This window comes from Peromyscus leucopus, chromosome 1, assembly GCF_004664715.2.
Source record: "Peromyscus leucopus breed LL Stock chromosome 1, UCI_PerLeu_2.1, whole genome shotgun sequence".
Lineage (NCBI taxonomy): Eukaryota > Metazoa > Chordata > Mammalia > Rodentia > Cricetidae > Peromyscus > Peromyscus leucopus.
Genome location: NC_051063.1, coordinates 128,146,117 through 128,167,167, shown reverse-complemented (window position 1 = coordinate 128,167,167; position 21,051 = coordinate 128,146,117). Strand labels below are relative to the sequence as shown.

The window sequence follows — 21,051 nt, the reverse complement described above, 5'->3', positions numbered from 1 at the left end:
ATCCCAGGACTTTAGAAGCTCCCCTCCCTATCCCCCCCAAGAGCCAACCAACATTCACCAGTCAGCCGGAAGCCATCTTTGAAAGAAACGATGCCCCATACCCACTCATCCGCCATTTAAAAAAAAAAAAAAAAAAAAAAAAAAAAACAAGAGTCTGAGATGATATGGATTCACAACACACCCCCACGGTTGGGCATGGTCACACATGCCTGGCAGGACCTAGTCACTTCTGCCTAGTCATTTCCAGGTCAAAACATCTGTATGACCAGGACCCCATGGTTTTGCGTGATTGTGTAAAGTACGCAGCTCAACCACGTGATCTACGCACATGTGTGGAATAGACACATGGACCTGTGTGTGTAGGCGTGGCCCAGCCTTTATAAGCTGGCGCCGTGATTCCCGGGCCCACTTCACTCACATGTCTTTTCACAGGCCTGTGCACATCTGTCCCTCTCCCTTATCTTAATAAAACTCTTGTTAGTGGATTTTGTCGTGTTTCGTGACATTTCCTTGCAGGGTAAGAGCGCCCAAAAAAACCAACAATGCGCCCCATCAGGCTCAACGCACTCAGAGAGAGACTGTCACAGAAATTCACATGGACAAAGGGTTGTGTGCTAGGATGGTTTGAAAACATCTGGCCATATTTATGAGAGAGCGGGAAATCAGCAACAGTGTGGTGGTATTCTAATTGTACTGAAATGTGATTTTGATTGTATGTTAATAAATAAAGTTGCCTGGGGGTCAGAGCTATTAGAGCCATAGCAAGAGTATGTCGGTGGTGGCACACACCTTTAATCCCAGCACTTGGTAGAAGAACTAGGTAGATCTCTGTGTGTTCAGGGATACAGCCAGCATTGGAGATATATGCCTTTAAGACTTGGGGGGCTGTACATACAGACAGTGACGAGGCAGTCACATGTTTGGGTTTACAACCAATGAGAAGGCAGAACAAAAAAGACTATGAAAAGACGTACACACAGGAAGTAGCTCTCTTTCGGAGAGCTAGGACCACTGCAGAAAGAAGGGTGAGATTTTAGCTCTGAGCTCTGACATCTTGGCTTTCTCTTTTACATTGGTTCTGTGTTTCTTATTTAATAAGACGGTTGGTTACATCTACACAACAGCCATGTTGCAGCTCTAGTACCCATTGTCCAGCCCCCACCTCCGGAGCACCACATTCTCCAGTAACAGGAGTTAAGAGCAGCAGACTCCAGGAAGAGTGAAGGTAAAACTCAAAATGCATCAGGAATGCTGTGTTGTGGCCAGAAAATAAGGAAAAGCCTGAAAACTGATTAAGATGTCAAAAGAACCTCAAAACTGCCCACATGGCCAAAAGTAGAACAATAGAACCACAAAACAGGTGGTGGTGCAGACTCAGAGCACAGCAAAAACCAAATGACCCCCTGGCAGTGGTGGCTTGTAATCCCTGCCCTGGGGAGGCAGGCCAGGTGGATCTCTGTGAGTTCAAGGCCAGCCTGGTCTACAGCTCAAGATCCAGGACAGGGTGCAAAGCTACACAGAAAAACCCTGTCTCGAGAAACCAAAAATAAAAAAAAAAATAAAAAAAAATAAAATTAAATAAATAAATAAATAAATGGCACAAACAAGTTAAGGAGAAGGACTAACAGCTCCTCATTTCAGATGAATTCAGTAAATAACTGCCAAAAGAACCAGTAAAACAGAAGATCACCATTCAGCCAACATTGCAAGTGGACTTGGGTAAGCATCAGTGCACATGGTTTTGTGGATGCAAACATGTTCAAAAGGGTTAGTCAGAGTCCTTCTGACCCTCTGTGCTTCAGAGTTTCCAAGCTGCAAGCAGAGGACACATGGTGATTAGCTCTAAAATATGCTCTAGAGAACTCCAGTTTAAAAGGCAGGAAAGGGTAGAGAACCCCCAAAATATAGAAAGGGATTGAAGAGTCAGTTTGAATGGGGATTTGGAGCCAGAGCTCTGGACAGGGAACTCAGTCATCCTTCACAGTATAGGAAAAGCACTGTAGGCCATTTTCAGTTACCTGTGAAAATCCTCAGCCCAGTAAACATTGTCTGGTGGTAGGATGCCATCAGAGTGAGCGTTGGGCTCCCCCACCCCACCCTGTGCTGGACTGGAAGTATCAGGACTGGCTTCCTCAAGGTGACACTGGGTATACGCTTGTTTGAGCCTCAGTTCCCATGTGTTTGCCTACTCAAGCTGAAGAATCACTGAAATTTCTGGAAAATGATATTCCATACAATGTTTAGTCAGATTTTTTAATGCTGTAATAATAAACTCAGTTCCTGCTGATGATAAAAGAATTCAGAAGACTGAATATCAACAAATAGACTAAAATATTCTGATGGGCCTTGAGTCACAATAAGGAAACTGAGGCAAAAGTGCTTTCCAAATCTACAGTTAGAGAACCATCCTATTGGCTTCTGTACCAGAATTGTCTCTTGACTAATAGCTGACCAACAGCTGTTCAGAATTCTCTGTAATTAAGAGAAAACAGAATCTTTGCTGAACTGTTGTTGTTTGTTTTGTTGTTTTTTTTTAAGATTAATTTCAGCCACAGATTAAATCACTTAGTGTTTTCCCCCTAAGGGAAAATATTTTGTGTTCTTATTATGGATAGAAAAGTCTGAAAACAACTATCTAACTAAATTTTGCAAAATTACATCCTGACTTCTTAATATGAAGATAATCAGTTCTACCTGTATCTACACTACTGGATAGACATCAAAGACACCTTCTCTCATCCCGTGCTTCTGTGCAGGAGCTGCCTGATTCCTTGGGATGCTGCAGTACAGTAATGAATATAAATGAGAAGAAATTGAGACATTACAGCCTTTCCTTCATGGCAAGGCAACTAAGCGACTGTGCTCAGTTTGGCTCCAGTATTACTAGGCTGGCACAGACAAAGGAGAAAAATATTTAAAAATCAATTGTAGGTTATTAAATACCATAAAGCTATAAAGAAGATGTGCAGGGGGAAAAGGATTTAAAAAATCTAAAACAATCCACACTAAACACCCAAGAAAGCAAATGCCACACAGCTCTTCTCACAGAACCATCACGGCTTTCACACTCACAATTGGACGAGGGGTGGTAGGCATTGTGGGTAAAGCAGGCACAATCCAGTTTCAGGGGATCTCATCTGCTTCTAATCTGACAAAGCTCTGGGTATTGCAATTAAAGAAATATGGAAGTAAATGGCAATTTGGAAAACTTACCCATACCAAAAAAAAAAAAAACTGTATATACTACCCCCACATGGGGGAAAATGCCCCAGAAAGACCATTGAATCTTTGAAATATTCCAGGTCCATTTTAAACACTCTTGGTGACTGGGCTTGCTTTACTACATTTCTTAGTCGCTGTTCTCTTGCTGTGCAGAGACACCCTGACCAAGGAAACTCTTTTTTTTTTTTTTTTTAAAAAAAAGCATTTAATTTGAGCTTGCTTACAGTTTCAGAGGCTTAGTCCATTATCATCATGGCAGAGAGTGTGGTGACAGGCAGATGTAGTGCTGGAGAAGTAGCTCAGAACTATATCCTGATCCACAGGTAGAGAGAGAGAGACAGAGAGAGAGGGAGAGACAGACAGACAGACAGACAGACAGAGACTAGGTCTAGCATGGGCTTTGGAAAGCTCAAAGCGCATCCCCAGTAACACACTCCCACCAAGGCCACACCTACTCCAACAAGGTGACACCTAATCCTTGTAATCTTTTCAAACAGTTCCACTCTCCCTGGTGATCAAGCATTCAAGTATATGAACCTATGGGGGCAATTATTATTCAAACCACCACACTACAGAGGACTTTCTTATATCAGAGTTGACATGATTAAACTCATAAACACCTCTCGAAGAAAAACTAGCTGCTGAAGTGATTGCTTAGGAATGATTCCCTCTTCGAAATCACCAGTCTTTGAGCATGGGGGACAAGAAAATCAACAGGCACAGAAGGAAGGGATGTGGAGAGCTTGGCTTCAGAATGAACACAGTGGAACAAAACAGTCATGACAATGAAGTTATTTTTAAGACATTAATGTCTCTAGAAGTTGTCCTATGGATGTATGTAACAAAGGCATCTCTTAAATCTTCATGAGAGTACTGGCATTTGAACCACAACCAATTTCCTATCCCCCTACCACAGGCTTAGCCTAATGGAGGTATGAAGACAGGGCACAGTTCTAGGAGGCAGAGACCACTGGCCTTCCTCAGTTTCTAGATCTGTATTGCATTCCTCACTCCAGGAGAGTTGAGCAAAAAAAAGAAAAAAAAAATCAAAAGATCTCTACTTCTACCCCCAGACGCTCTAGATGCTGCTGCCACACAGATCTGGACACGGACACACACACACACACACACACACACACACACACACACACACATATATGTGCGCACGCACGAGCACGCACGCACGCACGCACGCACGTACGTGCACACACACATCTTTTTACTTTTCTGGTTTCTGCAGTTATTATATATACAATCTGAAGATTTGAGTTTAGGAAACTCAGAAGAGCTAGAACATGTAACATGAGTCTTTCTGGGACTTGGGTACTTCACACAATATGACTTTTTCTAGATATATTTGTCTGTAAATTTTATGATCTTATTTATCTTTACAGCTGAATGGTATTCATAGTGTATATGCACCAAACTTTCATTATCCATTCATTGGTTGAAGGGCATTTAGGTTGTTTTCATGATTTAGCTATTGTGAATAGAGCTGTAATAAACATAGCTGAGCAAATACCTGTAAGTACATATGGTTTTTGGGTATATGCCAAGTGGTGATATAGCTGGGTCATATGGTAGATGTATTTTTTAGTTGTTTTTAAAATCTCCACATTGGTTTCCAGGAGTGGCTGAACCAGTGAAATCACACCAATAATGAATAACAGTTCCCTTTTCCCCATATCCTCTCCAGTATTTGCTGTTGGTTGTTTAACTGATCTTTGCATTTCCCAATAAGGTTGATGAACACTTATTGAAGTATTTTTTAGCAATCCTTTGTGTGTGTGTGTGTGTGTGTGTGTGTGTGTGTGTGTGTGTTTTCATTTTGAGAAGTGTCTGTTTGGATCTCAGGCCCACTTTTTGTTGTTTTAATTCTTTGGGTTGTTTGGAGTTGGGGGGGGGGCTTTTTGTTTGTTTGTTTTTGGTTTGGTTTGTTTTTTAGTGTTCTGTACAGTAGACCATGTCTTCTAAACTCTGAAATGAAAAATAACCCATCTCTTCACTCCTATCAATATGCTGTTTGAAGTCTTCACTATAATGATAAGAAAAGTGAGAGAAATAAAAAAGAATATAAATAGGAAATGAAAAATTAAAATTATCCATATTGTCGAAGAAATGAACCTATAATTAAAAGATCCTGATACTTCTGCTAGAAAACTCTTAGATATGGTTAAACATAAAAATGTGGTTAAACTAAAAACACTTAGAAAAGTAGCAGGATATAAAATAAACTTACAAAATTAGTAGTTTTCAGCCGGGTGGTGGTGGCGCACGCCTATTAATCCCAGCACTTGGAAGGTAGAGACAGGCAGATCTTTGTGAGTTGGAGGCCAGCCTGGGCTACAGAGTGAGTTCCAGGAAAGGCACAAAGCTACACAGAGAAACCCTGTCTCGAAAAACAAAAACAACAAAAAAATTAGTATCTTTTCTATATACCAAAATTAACTCATATAGAGAATCAGAAATAAATCATGTTCAATGTATCTTCAAAAGACAGTAATACTGGTTGCAGCACACAAGAAAGTGGGCCTTGCACCCCATCTGGGGAGCACTCTAGAGCTGACCCTGTTGTCAGGGTGCAGGTGAGCCAGCCCTTCCGTCCTGAGAGCAACAGAGCTGACCCTGCCCGCAGCCTCATCTACTCTGCAGGGGCGCAGGTGAGAGAAAGAAGCCCTCCCCTCCCCACAACTTGCTACCTGTGGCAGGCAAGAGAGCTGGCCCTGGGGTCAGGAGAGTGAGAGAACTAGCCTTGCCCCTCACCAGCTGCAGCACAGGAGAACAGGCCCTGCACCCTGCCTAGGGAGCACACTAAAGCGACTCTGTTGTGGAGGGCGGAGGTGAATGAGAACAGGAGAGTTGACTCCCCTGCCCCCATCGCTTCTACAGCTATTGGAAGAGAAGGTCCTGTCCCTCGCCTGAGTGACACAGTAGAGCTGGCCCTGGTGATTTGAGTGTGGGTGACCTGGATCTGAGGACCTGAGAGTAGAAGAAATGGCTCCGCTCCTTGCTTCAGGCGGCACTGGGTGGGCTAGGCAAAGAAGTGATAGAGAGCTCACCCAGGTAGTGACCATGAGGGAAAGCCAGCAAGCTGACCAACCCAGCTACCACCCAGGCCCAAAAACAGGACTATAAATTGTCCCACCCCAATATCCACCTCATCTATGAACTGTTGGAGCAGAGGATAAAGGTACAGATCCAAAACAGCAGGATCCCCGTGACACAGGACAACAAGAAGCTATCTAAGAGGAGCCCCCGTGAGAGCCAATTATCATAGCAGAAGCTGACCAATGACTTGTGGCAATGGGCACTTACAAGTAAAGATGAATGGACTAAAGATTATGTGACTCGGCAGGCCACACTACAACTTCCACAACAAGATTCTCTCTCTCTCTCTCTCTCTCTCTCTCTCTCTCTCTCTCTCTCTCTCTCTCTCTGTTTTGTTTCTTCATTTTACTTGGTTTTTGGTTTTTCTTTTAAATTTGGTTTTGTTTTGGTGAGGGTTACAAGGACAGAGGGCAGATGAGAGGGGATGGGGAGATGAGTGGGCTCAGAATCCACAAAGAATCAATAAAAGTTAAAATAATAATAATAATAATAATAATAATAATAATAATAATAACCTACAAAGAATGTGAAGACATCTTCAATGAAAATTTTAAGACAGAATCAAATGTGTTCAGCCATGGCCTAGAAATGTATATGGCAAAAAATAATAATGAACGCAGCCTAACATAAAATCATAAATTACTTAAAATATTATGAGATGGTTGGTTGGTTGGTTGGTTGGTTGGTTGGTTGGTTGGTTGGTTGGTTTATAACTCTATTGTTCAGTTCTTGAGTGTATACTTTGTGAATGGTTTTATGTTCCAATGTAACAAGGTTAAATACACCTGCTAGATGATGCAAAGAATTTTCATGTTTATAGATTGGCAGGTTTCACATTGTAAAAATGGTCATATCATTAAAAGTAATCTACAGGTTCAATACAATCCCCATCAAAATATTAACAATAGAATGGAAAAAAATCTTAAATTTCACATGGGAGACAAAAGACTCCAAGTAACCAAAGCATGATGAAGCAGGAAGAATAGGGCTGGAGACATCATAATACTTGATTACAAATTGTATTATAGAACCATAATAGCAAAAATTGTACTGTACTAGCACAAAAACAGACATGTAGACCAATGGGATAAAGCACTGTGCCCAGAAGTAAACTCACACAGCTATAGCCTCCTAACGAAGGTTCCAAAAACATAAAAGGAGAAAAAACAGCCTCTTCAGCAAATACTTCAGGGAACATTGAATGTCCACATGTAGAGGAGGGAATTAAAACTGTCTTTCTCATCCTGTACAAAATCAATTCGGAATGACTCCAAACCCTTGATGAAAGACCTGAGAATCTGATACTGCTGAGGATAGCACAAAAATAGTTCTAGGTACAGGCACAAGCAAAGACTTTTCCAAAAGGTTTCCAATAGCAGAGAAAAATAACCCCAAGAATTGAAGAAAAGAATTATACAAAATTAAAAGGCTTCTGCACAGAAAAATTATGATCACCAAAGTGAGGAGACAGCATACATAATGGCGGGGGAGGGGGGGAAGCTTGGCTAACTACATATGAGACAGGCAGTTAATATTTGCAATATATAAATAGCTTCAAATATTAAGCATCAAAATAATAAATTATTCAATCAATAAATAAGCCAGTAAACTCAAAAGGCAGTTCTCAAAGGAGTTACAAATGGCCAATAAATACCTGGGAAAAAAACTTCAACTTATTGAGCATCAGAACACGAAAATAAAACTTCTTTGAGATGCTATTTGACCACAGTCGGAATTGCCATCATCAAGAAAAAATTACAACAAATGCTAGCATGGATATGGGATAAAGGGAAGACTTATTCCCCACTGGCGGAAATTTAAACTGTGTAACCACTGTGGAAATCAGTTGGAAGTTTGTCAAAAAGCTAAACTTAGATCTACCACATGATTCATATATACCGCTCTTGGGCATGTACCCAAAGGACTCTATATGCTATTACAAAGATACTTGCTCATCCATGTTTACTGATGTGCTCACAAAAGCCAAGAAATGGAAACAGTCTAGATACCCACGATCTGATGAATGAACAATGAAAATATGGCATATTTGGACAATGGGCAGTTTAACATTGAAACTCAGCTATTAGGAAAAAATAAAATTATGAAATTAGAAGGTAGATGGATAGAGCTAGAAACAGTCATTCTGAATGAGGTAACTGAGATCCAGACAGACAAAATTCAAATGTTTTTGTTCAATTGTAGATGTTAGCTTTGATTAGATGTGTGTGTTTTATTTGGAATACCCATAGAGATATAGAAATTAAAAATGGCCTGTGGGGAAGGGCTTTCAAGGGAGGGAAGATAGAATGCACTGGTATAATGCGTTAAAAGAGACAAGAAATAGGAAGGGACAGATTGTGGTGGGTGAGGGAGAATAGAGGGAATAGAGGGGAAAAAAAAACCAAAGACATCGGGCAGTGGTGGCACACGCCTTTAATCCCAGCACAAGAGGCAGAGGCAGGCGGATCTTTGTGAGTTCAAGGCCAGCCTGAACTACAGAGTGAGTTCCAGGAAAGGCATCCAAGCTACACAGAGAAACTGTGTCTCAGGAAAAAAAAAAAAAAAAACAAGCAAACAAAAAAAAAAACCAAAGACTTGAGAAAACTAATATGGAAACCTACTACTTAGAAGCTTCTAAAATACATCTATACACATACATAACAAGGATTAAAATGGAGTTTCCCCATAATGGAGCAACAATGTTCCTATCAGACACCAGAAGCTAACAAATAAAAGACCCAGTACTGGGAATGGGTTACCTCTTTAGGAGTTGTTGGCTAGTGAGGTATCAAAGACCCCTAAACATTATAGGCTATTGTCAATGCTCCTGGTTACCCTCAATAACTTGACAGGAAGACCCTATTGCCAAAGACACCACATTCTTGAGTACATGAGGAATCAAACTCAAATTGGTCTGGAAGCTTCATCACTACTGACTAGCTTTCATAGTGATGAAAGATGCTAAGCATGATACAAGGGGATGTAAGTAATCATCTTAACAAAGTGTGAACCCTATGAACTACCATAATAACAACCTGGGCAAGACATGCCCACTGGGAAATAGTGGCATGAATATTATGGGAGTAACCAATCACTTTCTGCTTAGATTTAAGTTCAGCTCCACAAGATGAAATCCATAGCCAGCACCATTATCAGGCTAAGAGCATATGGTTAGATAGGTCATGGGTCACAGGCCATAATTTACTACTATTATTCTGCACAATGGAGCATAGTATTAAACTGACTCCTGAGACTTATCATTATTCCATGAGATCAATGCAAATCAAAACCATTATCAGAGAAGCTTCTATCTTCAGTAGATGGTGATTAACACAGGTGCAGAGAATAAGAGACAGCAGAACTCCATCCCTAAAGAAATACTATACTGCATCCCTCACCCCAAGGTTCAGGAACCATTGAAGAAGAGGAGGTACAAAGAGTCTAAGAGGTTATGGATGACTACAGGAAACAGTGTCTGCTAGACAAGGCAGGGAAACTCCACATATTAACTCACAGCAGTTGTGACACCGTGCACTAGACCTGTGGAAGCACAAGCCAAATTAAATCCCAGATTTTTGAGGTGGTATTGGCAATTATTATCTGTTGGAATGGAATGTGCAGTTTTCTCTAAGAATGTAGCCCCTGGTAAGTCAACCATGCTCCAGTGAAAGACCACACATCAAAGAATGTTTGGGTAGCACCAATTAGCCAATAAGGAAAAAAAAGGTGGGGGGGGGACACAAAGTTAAAGTGGTAAGTGAAGTTGGGGAAGGGAGAGTGCATAGGATCAAAACACATGAAATTCTCCAATATCTGATAAAAGTGGTAAGGGAAAGAGGAACCTTATATAATGTTGGTAGGAATATAAACTTATGTAGCTTCTATGGGACTTGGGAAATATTCTTCAATAAACTCAAAATAGAACTACCATACAACGCAGGTATACCATTCCTGGATACGTACCTGAAGAATTCTAAGCTAACATACCACAGATATACATGCACATTGGTGTTTACTCCGGCACCATTCACAGGGACTCCACCTAAGACAGTGAATCAGCCTAGATGTCCATAAACAGATGTGTGTGTGTGTGTGCTCATACACACATACACATAGAGATTCACATAATGGATATATAATCACAGACACAAAATAAAAGTTTTTAGCTGTAAAATAATATGAGATCCCATATGCAGGAAAACGGATGGGCCTGGAGACCATTACAAAACCATCTTAAGTCAGACTCAGAAAGACAACTGTTGCATGTTTTATCTCATATGTGGAATCTAGATTTAATTGTTCATGTATGTGTGTATGGGGAGTCATGAGTGTAGATGAGGGACCATAAGTGAAAATAGGAGATCGTCAGGAACTGAGGAAGGGTGGGAAGGGAGAGCCTAATAGAAGAATACGTCGGACATGAAAGCAGAAGGAGAACTGTTTGGGAGATGGAAACAGTCAAGTGAAAGTGGAGCAGAGAAAACAGGCGGGTGTGGCAGAAGGGGGATCACTAAGAAATAAGTATGATGTGTGCATGAAATTGTCATAATAAAAGCCACTACTTTGTATGCTAACCTTTAAAATAATTTTAAAAAATCAAAAACATATTTCCAGGAGTCAAATAAGCCATTACTTAGAAATTTGGGAAATAATTCTGCCTTAGAAAGTGAAAGCACAATGCAGGTTAAACATGAGGGATACAATGAACCAGTGCTTAGGCGGAAACCCTTTGGTGAGTAGTATTTTTGTTAGTTATTTTTTCTTCCTCTCTGTTTGAGGAAGGCACACATTTATAAACAATGTCTCAAGATTAAAATACATATTGTGAATATTTTTGGTAACAATCACAATCAAACACAGTACTCACTCAACATTGTGCAGCCTAAGTCAGTTCCTTTTGCCCAATGAACTTGCTCTAGCAAGCCGTTTTTCTCCAGTCTTAATTTTGAGCAAATGCTATATTTTATTAACAAATTAAATTAAAATAAATTCACATGTTACAAAAACAGCTGAGGAAAAAGAAAATAAACAGCAACCAAATTAATGGGTTTTTATGAGAAACATTCAAATGACTGAGATCAAATACACTGGTCACCTTAACATTAACCTCCATCATTTTCCATTCAGTGAAGATGCACAAAGACTCGAAGCCTTAGGCTTCACTCTGGAAACCCAAAATCAAGTGGAAGTTCGCACAGCCAGAGTTCCACAGTCTTACCTCCATCAGTACAAAGAGTGCCGCAAAGAAGAGGAGAGTCACCCATTCTACTCTGTGTACAATGATCTCAAAGTCATGAGTGTCAGCTAAAATTAGCAACCAGATGGCACCCAGAATCGCAATCCATCCTGTAAAACAAGCAAAAATTCATCCTGTAAAGTATCGACTGCCAGCGCACCAGCGGATGTTTTATCTTCTGAATGGTTTATTTTGCATTGGAAACAACTGCTGTATTGAAAACTGTGTACATTTAAAAGTAAAATTCCTATTTTAGCTTATGTATATATTCATGAACCAATACCACAATCGAGATAATGGGCATATTCATCACCCCAGAACTCATGCCCATCCATGCACTGTCCCATTCCAGATCCTTCTGTCACTGAGCACATACACTCCCAATAAAACGTGCATCTCTTATCTCTATAGAGCAGTTTACATTCTCTGTATTCTCTATAAATGTAGGGCTGTATTCTCCTCTCTCTCTTCCTCCTTCCTCTCAATGCTACAAATCAAACCCAAAACCTCATGTATATTACACAATGTCCTACTTTGAAGATACTCTCTGGCCCTCGCATTCCCAACTGATCTAGTGGCACATATTTTTTTTCTAATTACTTCTCAGTGGACAGACAATCTTGTCAGAAAAGCAGCACTTAGCACAATTACTTTAAGGTTCTTCCCTTATATTATGTGAGTCAAATGTCAAGTTTTTCACCAGTCAGTGGTACGCCATTATCTGGCTATGCCGTGATATACATCCCATTTACCCATTAAGGACATCCCAATGGTTTCTAGTGTTTGGGTATTACCGATGAATATGATATAAGTATTCACAGAATGATTACAGTGACTTCCCTCAATGTGAACAGAGCCTTGAAATAGGGGAACAAATCAGGCTAGACTTGAAAAATGCAGCCGCCTTTAGAGGGCACAGAGTCATTAGGAATATCCCTGAATGTCAAAGAAGACACATTTTTCATTGACTGTTTTTATGCTGACCAACATCCGGGCAAGTTCTAGTCACTCTTGATGGCTGAGCATTGTGGCAAGGCAGCTCACAAATCATATCACACAAGACCATTGGGAATATTTCAGAGCATGCTTTGTGTAAGTGCTCATTTGCCAAAGAGAAAAGAGCATTAATAAATAGCAACCACTTGATTTGAGAGATTTAATAATTGTCTTAAAACATACTTTACTATTTTACTGATAACTCATAGAAATCTTTGTTTAGATGGACTTTTCTTTAAAAATCTATGGCTGAAAAGCTGCATGCTGTCTATCAAAATCACTTTCAAAAGGTCAGTTGTCTTAGTGTTTGTGTTGTGGGATATTTGTACATTGTGTGAAGATATATTGCTGTGATTAGTGTAATAAAAAGCTGAATTCCCAATTTCTAGGCAGGAGAGATAGGTAGGACTTCCAGGAAAAGGAGAGACTCTCAAAATGAACCTAGGCACAAAAGGGAGATGTCAGTGAGACATGGAGGAAGTTGGACATAAGAATGAAAAAAAAAGCCACAAAGCAAAACATGGACTAATAGAAACATGTTAATTTAAGTTATAAGAACTAGTTAGAAATAAGCCTAAGATATAGGCTGAGCTTTCATAATTAATAAGAAGTCTCCATGTCATTATTTGGGAGCTGGCTGGCAGGACAGAGACTTGTTACATGTTTGTGCAAATCTATGTGATACAAGCTATCAGAAATAAAAAGTGAAAGGTGTATGGGCCATTAAATTTTTACTCCACTCCCAAATCACTGGCCTGTGTATGCTCAACATAGGAAATTAGCTGCATTATTCACATCAGTAAGTATACCATTATAGCTCCTCACGCCTGTTGTTCTTCCTACTGGAAGTTTTCTCAGTCCTTTGCACTTAGATGACGTCACAAGATCAACCTATTCACTGAGCTGTGAGCAAACAAGATCCACATTCCTAACCAGCACCCAGAGTAGCTTTCAGCTCCAGCCACCATTTCCTCCCTGCCAAGATGACTTAGAAACTGTCTGTGATATGATGGAATCAAAAAATGTTGTTTCCCTATCCAAAGGGACCTTTACTGATCAGCACTAAACCGAGTACAAGAAAAACTCTTTATTGTGTTAGATTTCTTGAGACGGTAGGACCAGTGTTTCACCCAAAATAACCTATTCTATCTCAAAGCATCTGGCCTCAGGGAAAAAATGCAATGCATAGCAATTAAGCAATATTGTGTAAAGAGTAAAAAAAAAAAAAAAAGCTATGTTGCTGAGTTTTGTTACATTGAGCTGTGTCATTTACTGACAACAGAGTACAGTTTCCACAAGGAAGCATTTGGAAAGCATCTGAAATGATCAAATCTCACAAAATTTCAAAATTCTTGCTAAAGTTATAAATATTAAGAACTTGAAACATGACCACACACAACAAATGAAATAGTTGACAGACCTATAACAAGTTGCTTTCTGTCTCACTAACAGCTCCCAAATAATTACATGGAGACTTATTAATTAATTTATTATTTATTCATTTATTGTTATTTATCATAATTAATTATTACTAATTATGAAAGCTTGGCCAATAGCTTAGAATTGTTCCTAACTAGCTCTTATAACTTAAATTAACCCATTTATATTAATCCATGTTCTATCAGGTAATGCTACCTCTCTTCCATTTTTCACCTCCTGTTCCCTCTCTGTGTCTCCTGGCTTCTCCCACAGTCTCAATTCCTCCTCCTCTTTCTTTTTCTCTGTGGAAATCCCACCTATACCTCCTGCCTAGCTATTGGCCATTTAGCTTTTTATTACACCAATCACAACAATACACCTTCACACAGTGTACAAATATCCCACAATACAGACCTTACTGCTTCTAACATGATGACTCCAAAGCAGAGATACTCAGAGTATTAGGAAAAATCCCTAGTCCCAATATTTCTAACAAGCCTGTAGATATGAACCACCTTCATTTAGTTTTACACACACACACAAAAAAAAACAATATTAATATGTTTGATATAACTTAGATTGTCGAGGTTAATTGCCAAAGAGAAAATAGTATTAATAAATAGTAACCACTTGAATTGAGAGTTTTAATAATGGCCTTAAAACATACCTTATTATTCTACTGATAACTCACAGATATCTTTGTTTAAATGTACTTTTCTTTAAAAAGTCTGTGGCTGAAAACTTATAGGTTGTCTATCAAAATCACTTTCAAAAAGTCAGCTGTCTTGGTGTTTTGCAAACTTATGTGATACAAGCTATTGGAAATGAAAAATGAAAAGTGGATGGTCCATTAAATTCTTTGCTCCACTCTCAAATCACTGACTTGTGTGTGCTCAACATATGAAACTGGTTACATTACTCAAAACACAGTAGAGCAAATGAAAGGAGACCAGGAAGTAGTAGTGTTTGGAGAGTTGTAGCTGAAACATGGCCAACCTTGCAAAATGTACCTGTGGGTTCCTGTCAAAGGTCTGAATAAACCAGAGGAGAGGAGCCAGCCTTCTTAACTTCATATCTCAGTGTTCGTATGATGGCCAACAAGTGCAGGTTAGCCAGATCATTGAAGTTACTCTAACAACCAAAACTCCCCAGGTTCTCAGAGATCTCAATAGTCTCCAAGGAGAAATGTGCAAATCAGCAATCAGCAATGGACAGAAACAGCTTCCCTCAAAAGGAAGTCTTTATTGGAGAGTGAACAAAAAGTCTCCTCCCTAACCAAGAAGCTTTTTGCAATTGAAAATTCATGGAAAGGGAAAATCAGTTTCCTCCAATAGAGTATCACTGGAATATCAACTACATCCCAGGGCAGGCCTCACGCCCATGAGTTGGCCAAAACAAAATTAAATTTCATGTATTTTTATGCACATTTTGTTTTTTTTTTTTTTAATTTTTTGTCTAATTGGGTTTTTTGTCTATTTTGTTTTTTTGGGTTTGATTTACATTTTTTGTTTGTTTGTTTTTGGTTTTTGAAAGAGAGGAGAAGAACGTGAAATTGGAGAGTAGAGAGGTGGGGAGGATCTGGGAGGAGGTAGGAGAGAAGAATGTGATCAAAATATATTGTAAGAAAAATATTAATCAAAAAGTCTTTATTGACAGTGGCAGAACATATTTCCATAATTACAAATGTATCGAAATTCAGCTAGGAAAGAATGTCAATATGAATATCAAATAAGAACTCCAAAAGTCAATTCTCCCTTAAAAGAAATAAAATTATGGTGAGGGTTTTGGAAATCTGGAAGTTTTTTAAAGCTTTTAGTAATGCAAAGGGTAAGCTGAACACTGATAAGAACAAGTTCTGATCTTAGGAAGGAGATTAGTAAGTAGAAATCATTAACATCAGAGGTTCTGGGACACCCTAAAGCAGACCAATATATGAATCATAAGGATTCTAGAAAGAAAGGCAAAAGGAGAAGGACAGAAAGAATATTTGAAAACACAATGGGCAAGACTTCTCAAATGTAATGAAAAAAAATAATCTCAACATCAAAAAAATTCAATTAAGTCCAATACGGACATATTCCAAGAGAAACACACTCAGATACATCATGGTAAAACTGCTGAGAGACGCGAGAGACACAATGAGAAAGTTTTGAGCCAGTGAAAAGCAACTGACCATGAACTCAACAAAATTGGCAATCACATGGTACTAATGCTGGAAGGCACTGGGACCATAGAGTCAAAGTGCTGAAGAAGAAGACTCAATCAAGAATTCCATACACAACCAAACTGTCAAAATGAAAGACAATACAGGATTCCTATATTAAACAAAAACTAGGAAATACTAAAAGAAGTCCTTGAGTCTTAAATGAAAAACATTTGTGAAAGTTACTCCAGCCATATGAATAAATAGCACTTATGGGAGCATTTATGTAAATAAACAAAAACAATATAAGTATAATCTTTGTACCTTTCAAATTATTTAAAACACGAACATCACAAAGCAATAATTGAAAAACAGTGAACATAAAATATCTAAAGATTAAAAGTTTTGTAACCAAGCTGGGCGGTGGTGGCGCATGCCTTTAATCCCAGCACTTGGGAGACAGAGCCAGGCGGATCTCTGTGAGTTCGAGGCCAGCCTGGACTACCAAGTGAGTCCCAGGAAAAGCGCAAAGCTACACAGAGAAACCCTGTCTCGAAAAACCAAAAAAAAAAAAAAAATTGTAACCATAATAGCATGAAAGACAAAGAGATGAGAAATCTATAAAAAAGAAAATTTTTTATACAATCAAAATTAAATTGGCATTGATCTCAACTAGACTGTTTTAAGTTAATGTGTTTCTTGCAACAACCATGACAGTTATTAAGAAAATTACTCATAAAATAAAGTGATATGGAACTAAAATCACTTTGGAAGCATCTTACACAAAAATAAGAAATGGAAGAATAAAAAGACAAAACAATGTAAGATACACACACAATTTGTAGGAGACACAGGGCTCTTATGCTCATAAGAAAGTACCAGGGAAACCAGGAATGCTAACCATGCAGGGTTGTCTCTTCAAAGGGAGATGTGGAACTAGAAGAAATCATCCTGAGTGAGGTAACCCAGACCCAGAAACACAAACACAGTATATATTCATTCATAAGTGGATATTAGATGTAAAGTAAAGGATAACCATGCTACAATCCACAGACAATAGGTAACAAGAAAATCCACAGAAAAAAGGTAACAAGGAGGACCCAAGTTGGAGATACATGGATCTCCCTGGGAAAGGAAAATAGAAGAGATCTTCTGGTTGGACTAGGGGTGGGTGGGCATGGAAACTTGAGGGATCAGGTTGGGGGTGGTGTATAGAGGGGAGAGTATTGAAAGATATGTCTGGAAAGGGGAAAGGCATTTCAGGGTTAGAAACCTGATGCAAGGGAAATTCCCATGAATCTATAATGATGACCCCAGCTAAGGCTCCTAACAATAGTGGATACATAGTCTGAATTGGCCATTTCCAGTGATTAGATGAGTGACTACCCCAACTGTCATCAAAGAGCCTTCATCCAGTAACTGGTGGAAACAGATGCAGAGACCCACAACGCTCAAAGAATCCTGTAGAAGACAGGGAAGAAGGATTATAGGAGCCAGAGGGATCAAGGACATCACAAGAAAACCCACAGAAACAACTAGCCTGCTCATAAGAACTTACAGAGTCTGAACCAACAACTAGGGATCCAGCATGGGACCGACATAGGCCCTCTACATACATGTGACAGTAGTGTAGCTTGCTCTACTTGTGGGAATCCTAATAATGGGAATAGGGACTGTCTCTAACACTTTGGCTGACTCTTGGGAACCTATTCCTCATACTGAATTGCCTAAATACAAGGGGAGGTGCTTAGTCTTACTGCAATTTGATAGGCTATGGTATATTGATACCCATGGGAGGCCTGTCCCTTTGTGAATAGAAACAAAGGAGTAGATTGAGATGGGGCAGAAGGGAAAGGGAGGTGGGAGGAGGGGAAACTGTGGTTGGAATGAAAAATTAATTAATTAAATTTTTTAAAATCACACAGAAAGAGGGGGGGTTGTGTGACATGTTTTCCAGCCAGAAGGCTGGGAATAGATGTGGTTAATAGCCAGGTAACCTCTGCGCTATCTGTATGGCCAGGCCACACCTGACTCCTCCAGACTCTTACATTTATTTCAGTCTATAGTGCTGTCCTCTTCCAAATCCTTATCATGAGCTGCTTACCTTGAGCCTTATCTTTATGGAAGATGTCACTTATACTTTACAAATTTTTATGTAATCATGTCTTAAGCTTTGTTATACACACAGAATTGAGTTCATTACTACTAGGAAACTTGTTTCCATATTGTGTTGTGCTTAACTATGCCTGAAATAAACTACCTGATGCCAGATTCTCAAAATTTGAATCAAACTGGCTACTGAGTCATGTTGAACCATATTTCCTTCTTGCCTCACGTGGACTGACACTCTGCTGGCCATGGTGTTTGTAGATACTCCAGACAAAAGTTAATAGTGAAGTACAGATTAATCTCTGTCATCTCAGTAATCACATTGAATATAAAAATATTAACTACTCTAAACAAAAGGCAGATACTAGCACATGAATGATTCAAGTATATGCTGTACACAGCTAAATGGGAAATAAAATGAAGGAAAAAGACACAAAATAAAGCCATGAGCCACATGTGATAGCACACATCTATAATCCTGGCAATTAGGATGCTGAGGCAGAAGGATCATGAGTTCAAAACCAGCCTGGGCTTCAGAATGTGTTTGAGGCCAGGTTGAGTCCCTTAGTGCCTACCCCTGAAACACAAGGGCTCAAGATGCAGCTCAGTGACAGAGTACTTGCTGAGCATGCACTATGCATGGACTCAACTCTCAGAGATGTAAGACTGAATGTAGATTAGTAAGAGTAAGTAAGTAAATATTGTATTGACTGCTGATGCCAGGTAAGAAAGACTTCAAGATGAAAGAAACTTGCTCTGAAGAATGTATTATATGCTGGCAAAGGAGGAAATCCACCAAGAAAATATTACAAGTCTGTAAATGCCTCTAACACAAAGCTTTCTAGTACATAAAGCATAAGATGAAGTAACTGAACAGATAATTCAGGAATATTTGGAAACTTCAATACCCTCATTTCAGTAATGGACAAAATGCTGACAGATGAACAGGAACAGAGAGACTTTGAATCAGAAAAGGAGAAAACTAGACCTACTGGGTGTCGGCACACTTCTTCACACAAGTCAACACAAAATCTCTTGTGTCCATATGAAAAATTCTCTAAAAAATTATTCCATAAATAAATACTAATAAACTTATGAGTATTGAAATCACAATAAATTAGATATCTACACTGGAGTGAAATTCAGAAGTTAATGATGAAAGAAAATTTGGAATTTGGGAAATACAAAAATATGTGCAAGTGAAGCATCATGCTCCATAAATTCTTTAACAGGATTTTTTTTTAGCTCAAAAGTAAAATTTAAAATTCCTTGAAATAATAGAAATGGAAATGCAGTAGAGCAACATTGTTGAAAACACATAAGGCAATAATCACATAAAACAGCCTGCTCCAAAAAACCTCAGTGCAATCACTTAAACTTTGGTGCTAAGAAACTAATAACAAAGCACTGTAAATCCAAAATAAGCATAAGAAAGAAAATGGTAAAGGTTGTGTTGGAAATTAAAGAAAAAGAAAATACACAAAGCAATGGAGACATCAATGAAGCCAAGACTGGCTCTTTGAAAAGATAAATAAAGCCGGGGCGGTGGTGGTGGTGCACGCCTTTAATCCCAGCACTTGGGAGGCAGAGGCAGGTGGATCTCCATGAGTTCGAGGCCAGCCTGGGCTACAGTGCAAGTTCCAGGAAAAGCACCAAAACTATACAGAGAAACCCTGTCTTGAAAAAACAAAAACAACAACAACAAAAAGATAAATAAAATTGACAAATATTTAGCTAAATGATTATTGTTTGAATGAAAAATTATCCCCAACAGATGCATGTGTTCAACAATTGGTCCCCAGCTGGTGGTCATGTTTGGGGAGGTTATAGAGCCAGTTAAGTATGGAGCCTGTCTAGCATGGGCCCTTTAGGTTGTAGGGAGACTCTACTTCTAGGCCAAGCTGTCTCTTTCCTTGTCTGCTGAGATATGAACAAGCCATTCTGTAAGGTACTCCACCACCATGGACAGTGCCAACATGGGCCATGCCCCTCCCAAACATGGGGACTGTAACCTTCTAGTTTGACTCAGAGTAAATCATTCACCCATTAAATTGCTTCTGACAGATATTCTGTAACAGTGATGAGAAAAGTAACAGATGCATCAACTGGCCATGAAATGCAAATTAACCCACTCAGATAACTGAATTTCATGTTAACCCACATAAAATGCAGATTAACCTACTCCAATAACTGAATTTCATGTTAACCCACATGAAATGCAGATTAACCTACTCAGATAACTGAATTTCATGTTAACCCACATGAAATGCAGATTAACCTACTCAGATAACTGAATTTCATGTTAACCCACATGAAATGCAGATTAACCTACTCAGATAACTGAATTTCATGTTAACCCACATAAAATGCAGATTAACCCACTCAGATAACTGAATTTCATGTTAACCCACATGAAATGCAGATTAACCTACCCCGATAATAACTAAATCTTCAGTTCTGTTAACCCATACGAAGCTACCACACTCCTAAAACATGCAAGCCACTGACACTGATCCAAGAAGAAATAAACATGTGAATAAAGTTCTATACCATAAAGACCATGCTCATAGTTACAGTGCTTCTGATGAAGAAAACAGTTCTCTTCTTGCAATGGTTCAACAAAGGCAATGGTTTAATGAACAAAACTGAAGAGCTAAAAGTTTAAAACTAAAAGAGACAGGCATACATCCTCATGACCTGTGTGTGAGTAAGCAATAGGTAGATGTAATGCCAAGATCACAGTATTCAAAGAGGTAAATCGAGCCTCCTCAAAATCGAAAACTTTTGTACTACAAGAGGTACATCATCAGCAAAGCCT

General features: G+C 39.1%; 1 protein-coding gene across 1 annotated transcript in view; it reads right to left on the bottom strand.

Annotated features, from left to right (window-relative positions):
- The window catches only part of Oca2 (OCA2 melanosomal transmembrane protein), a 279,134-nt gene that overhangs the window by 131,113 nt on the left and 126,970 nt on the right, over window positions 1-21,051 (bottom strand). The window contains exon 19 of the mRNA XM_028894677.2: window positions 11,549-11,676. Within this exon, the coding sequence (XP_028750510.1) occupies window positions 11,549-11,676 (128 nt within the window). The remainder of the gene's footprint in view (window positions 1-11,548; window positions 11,677-21,051) is intronic.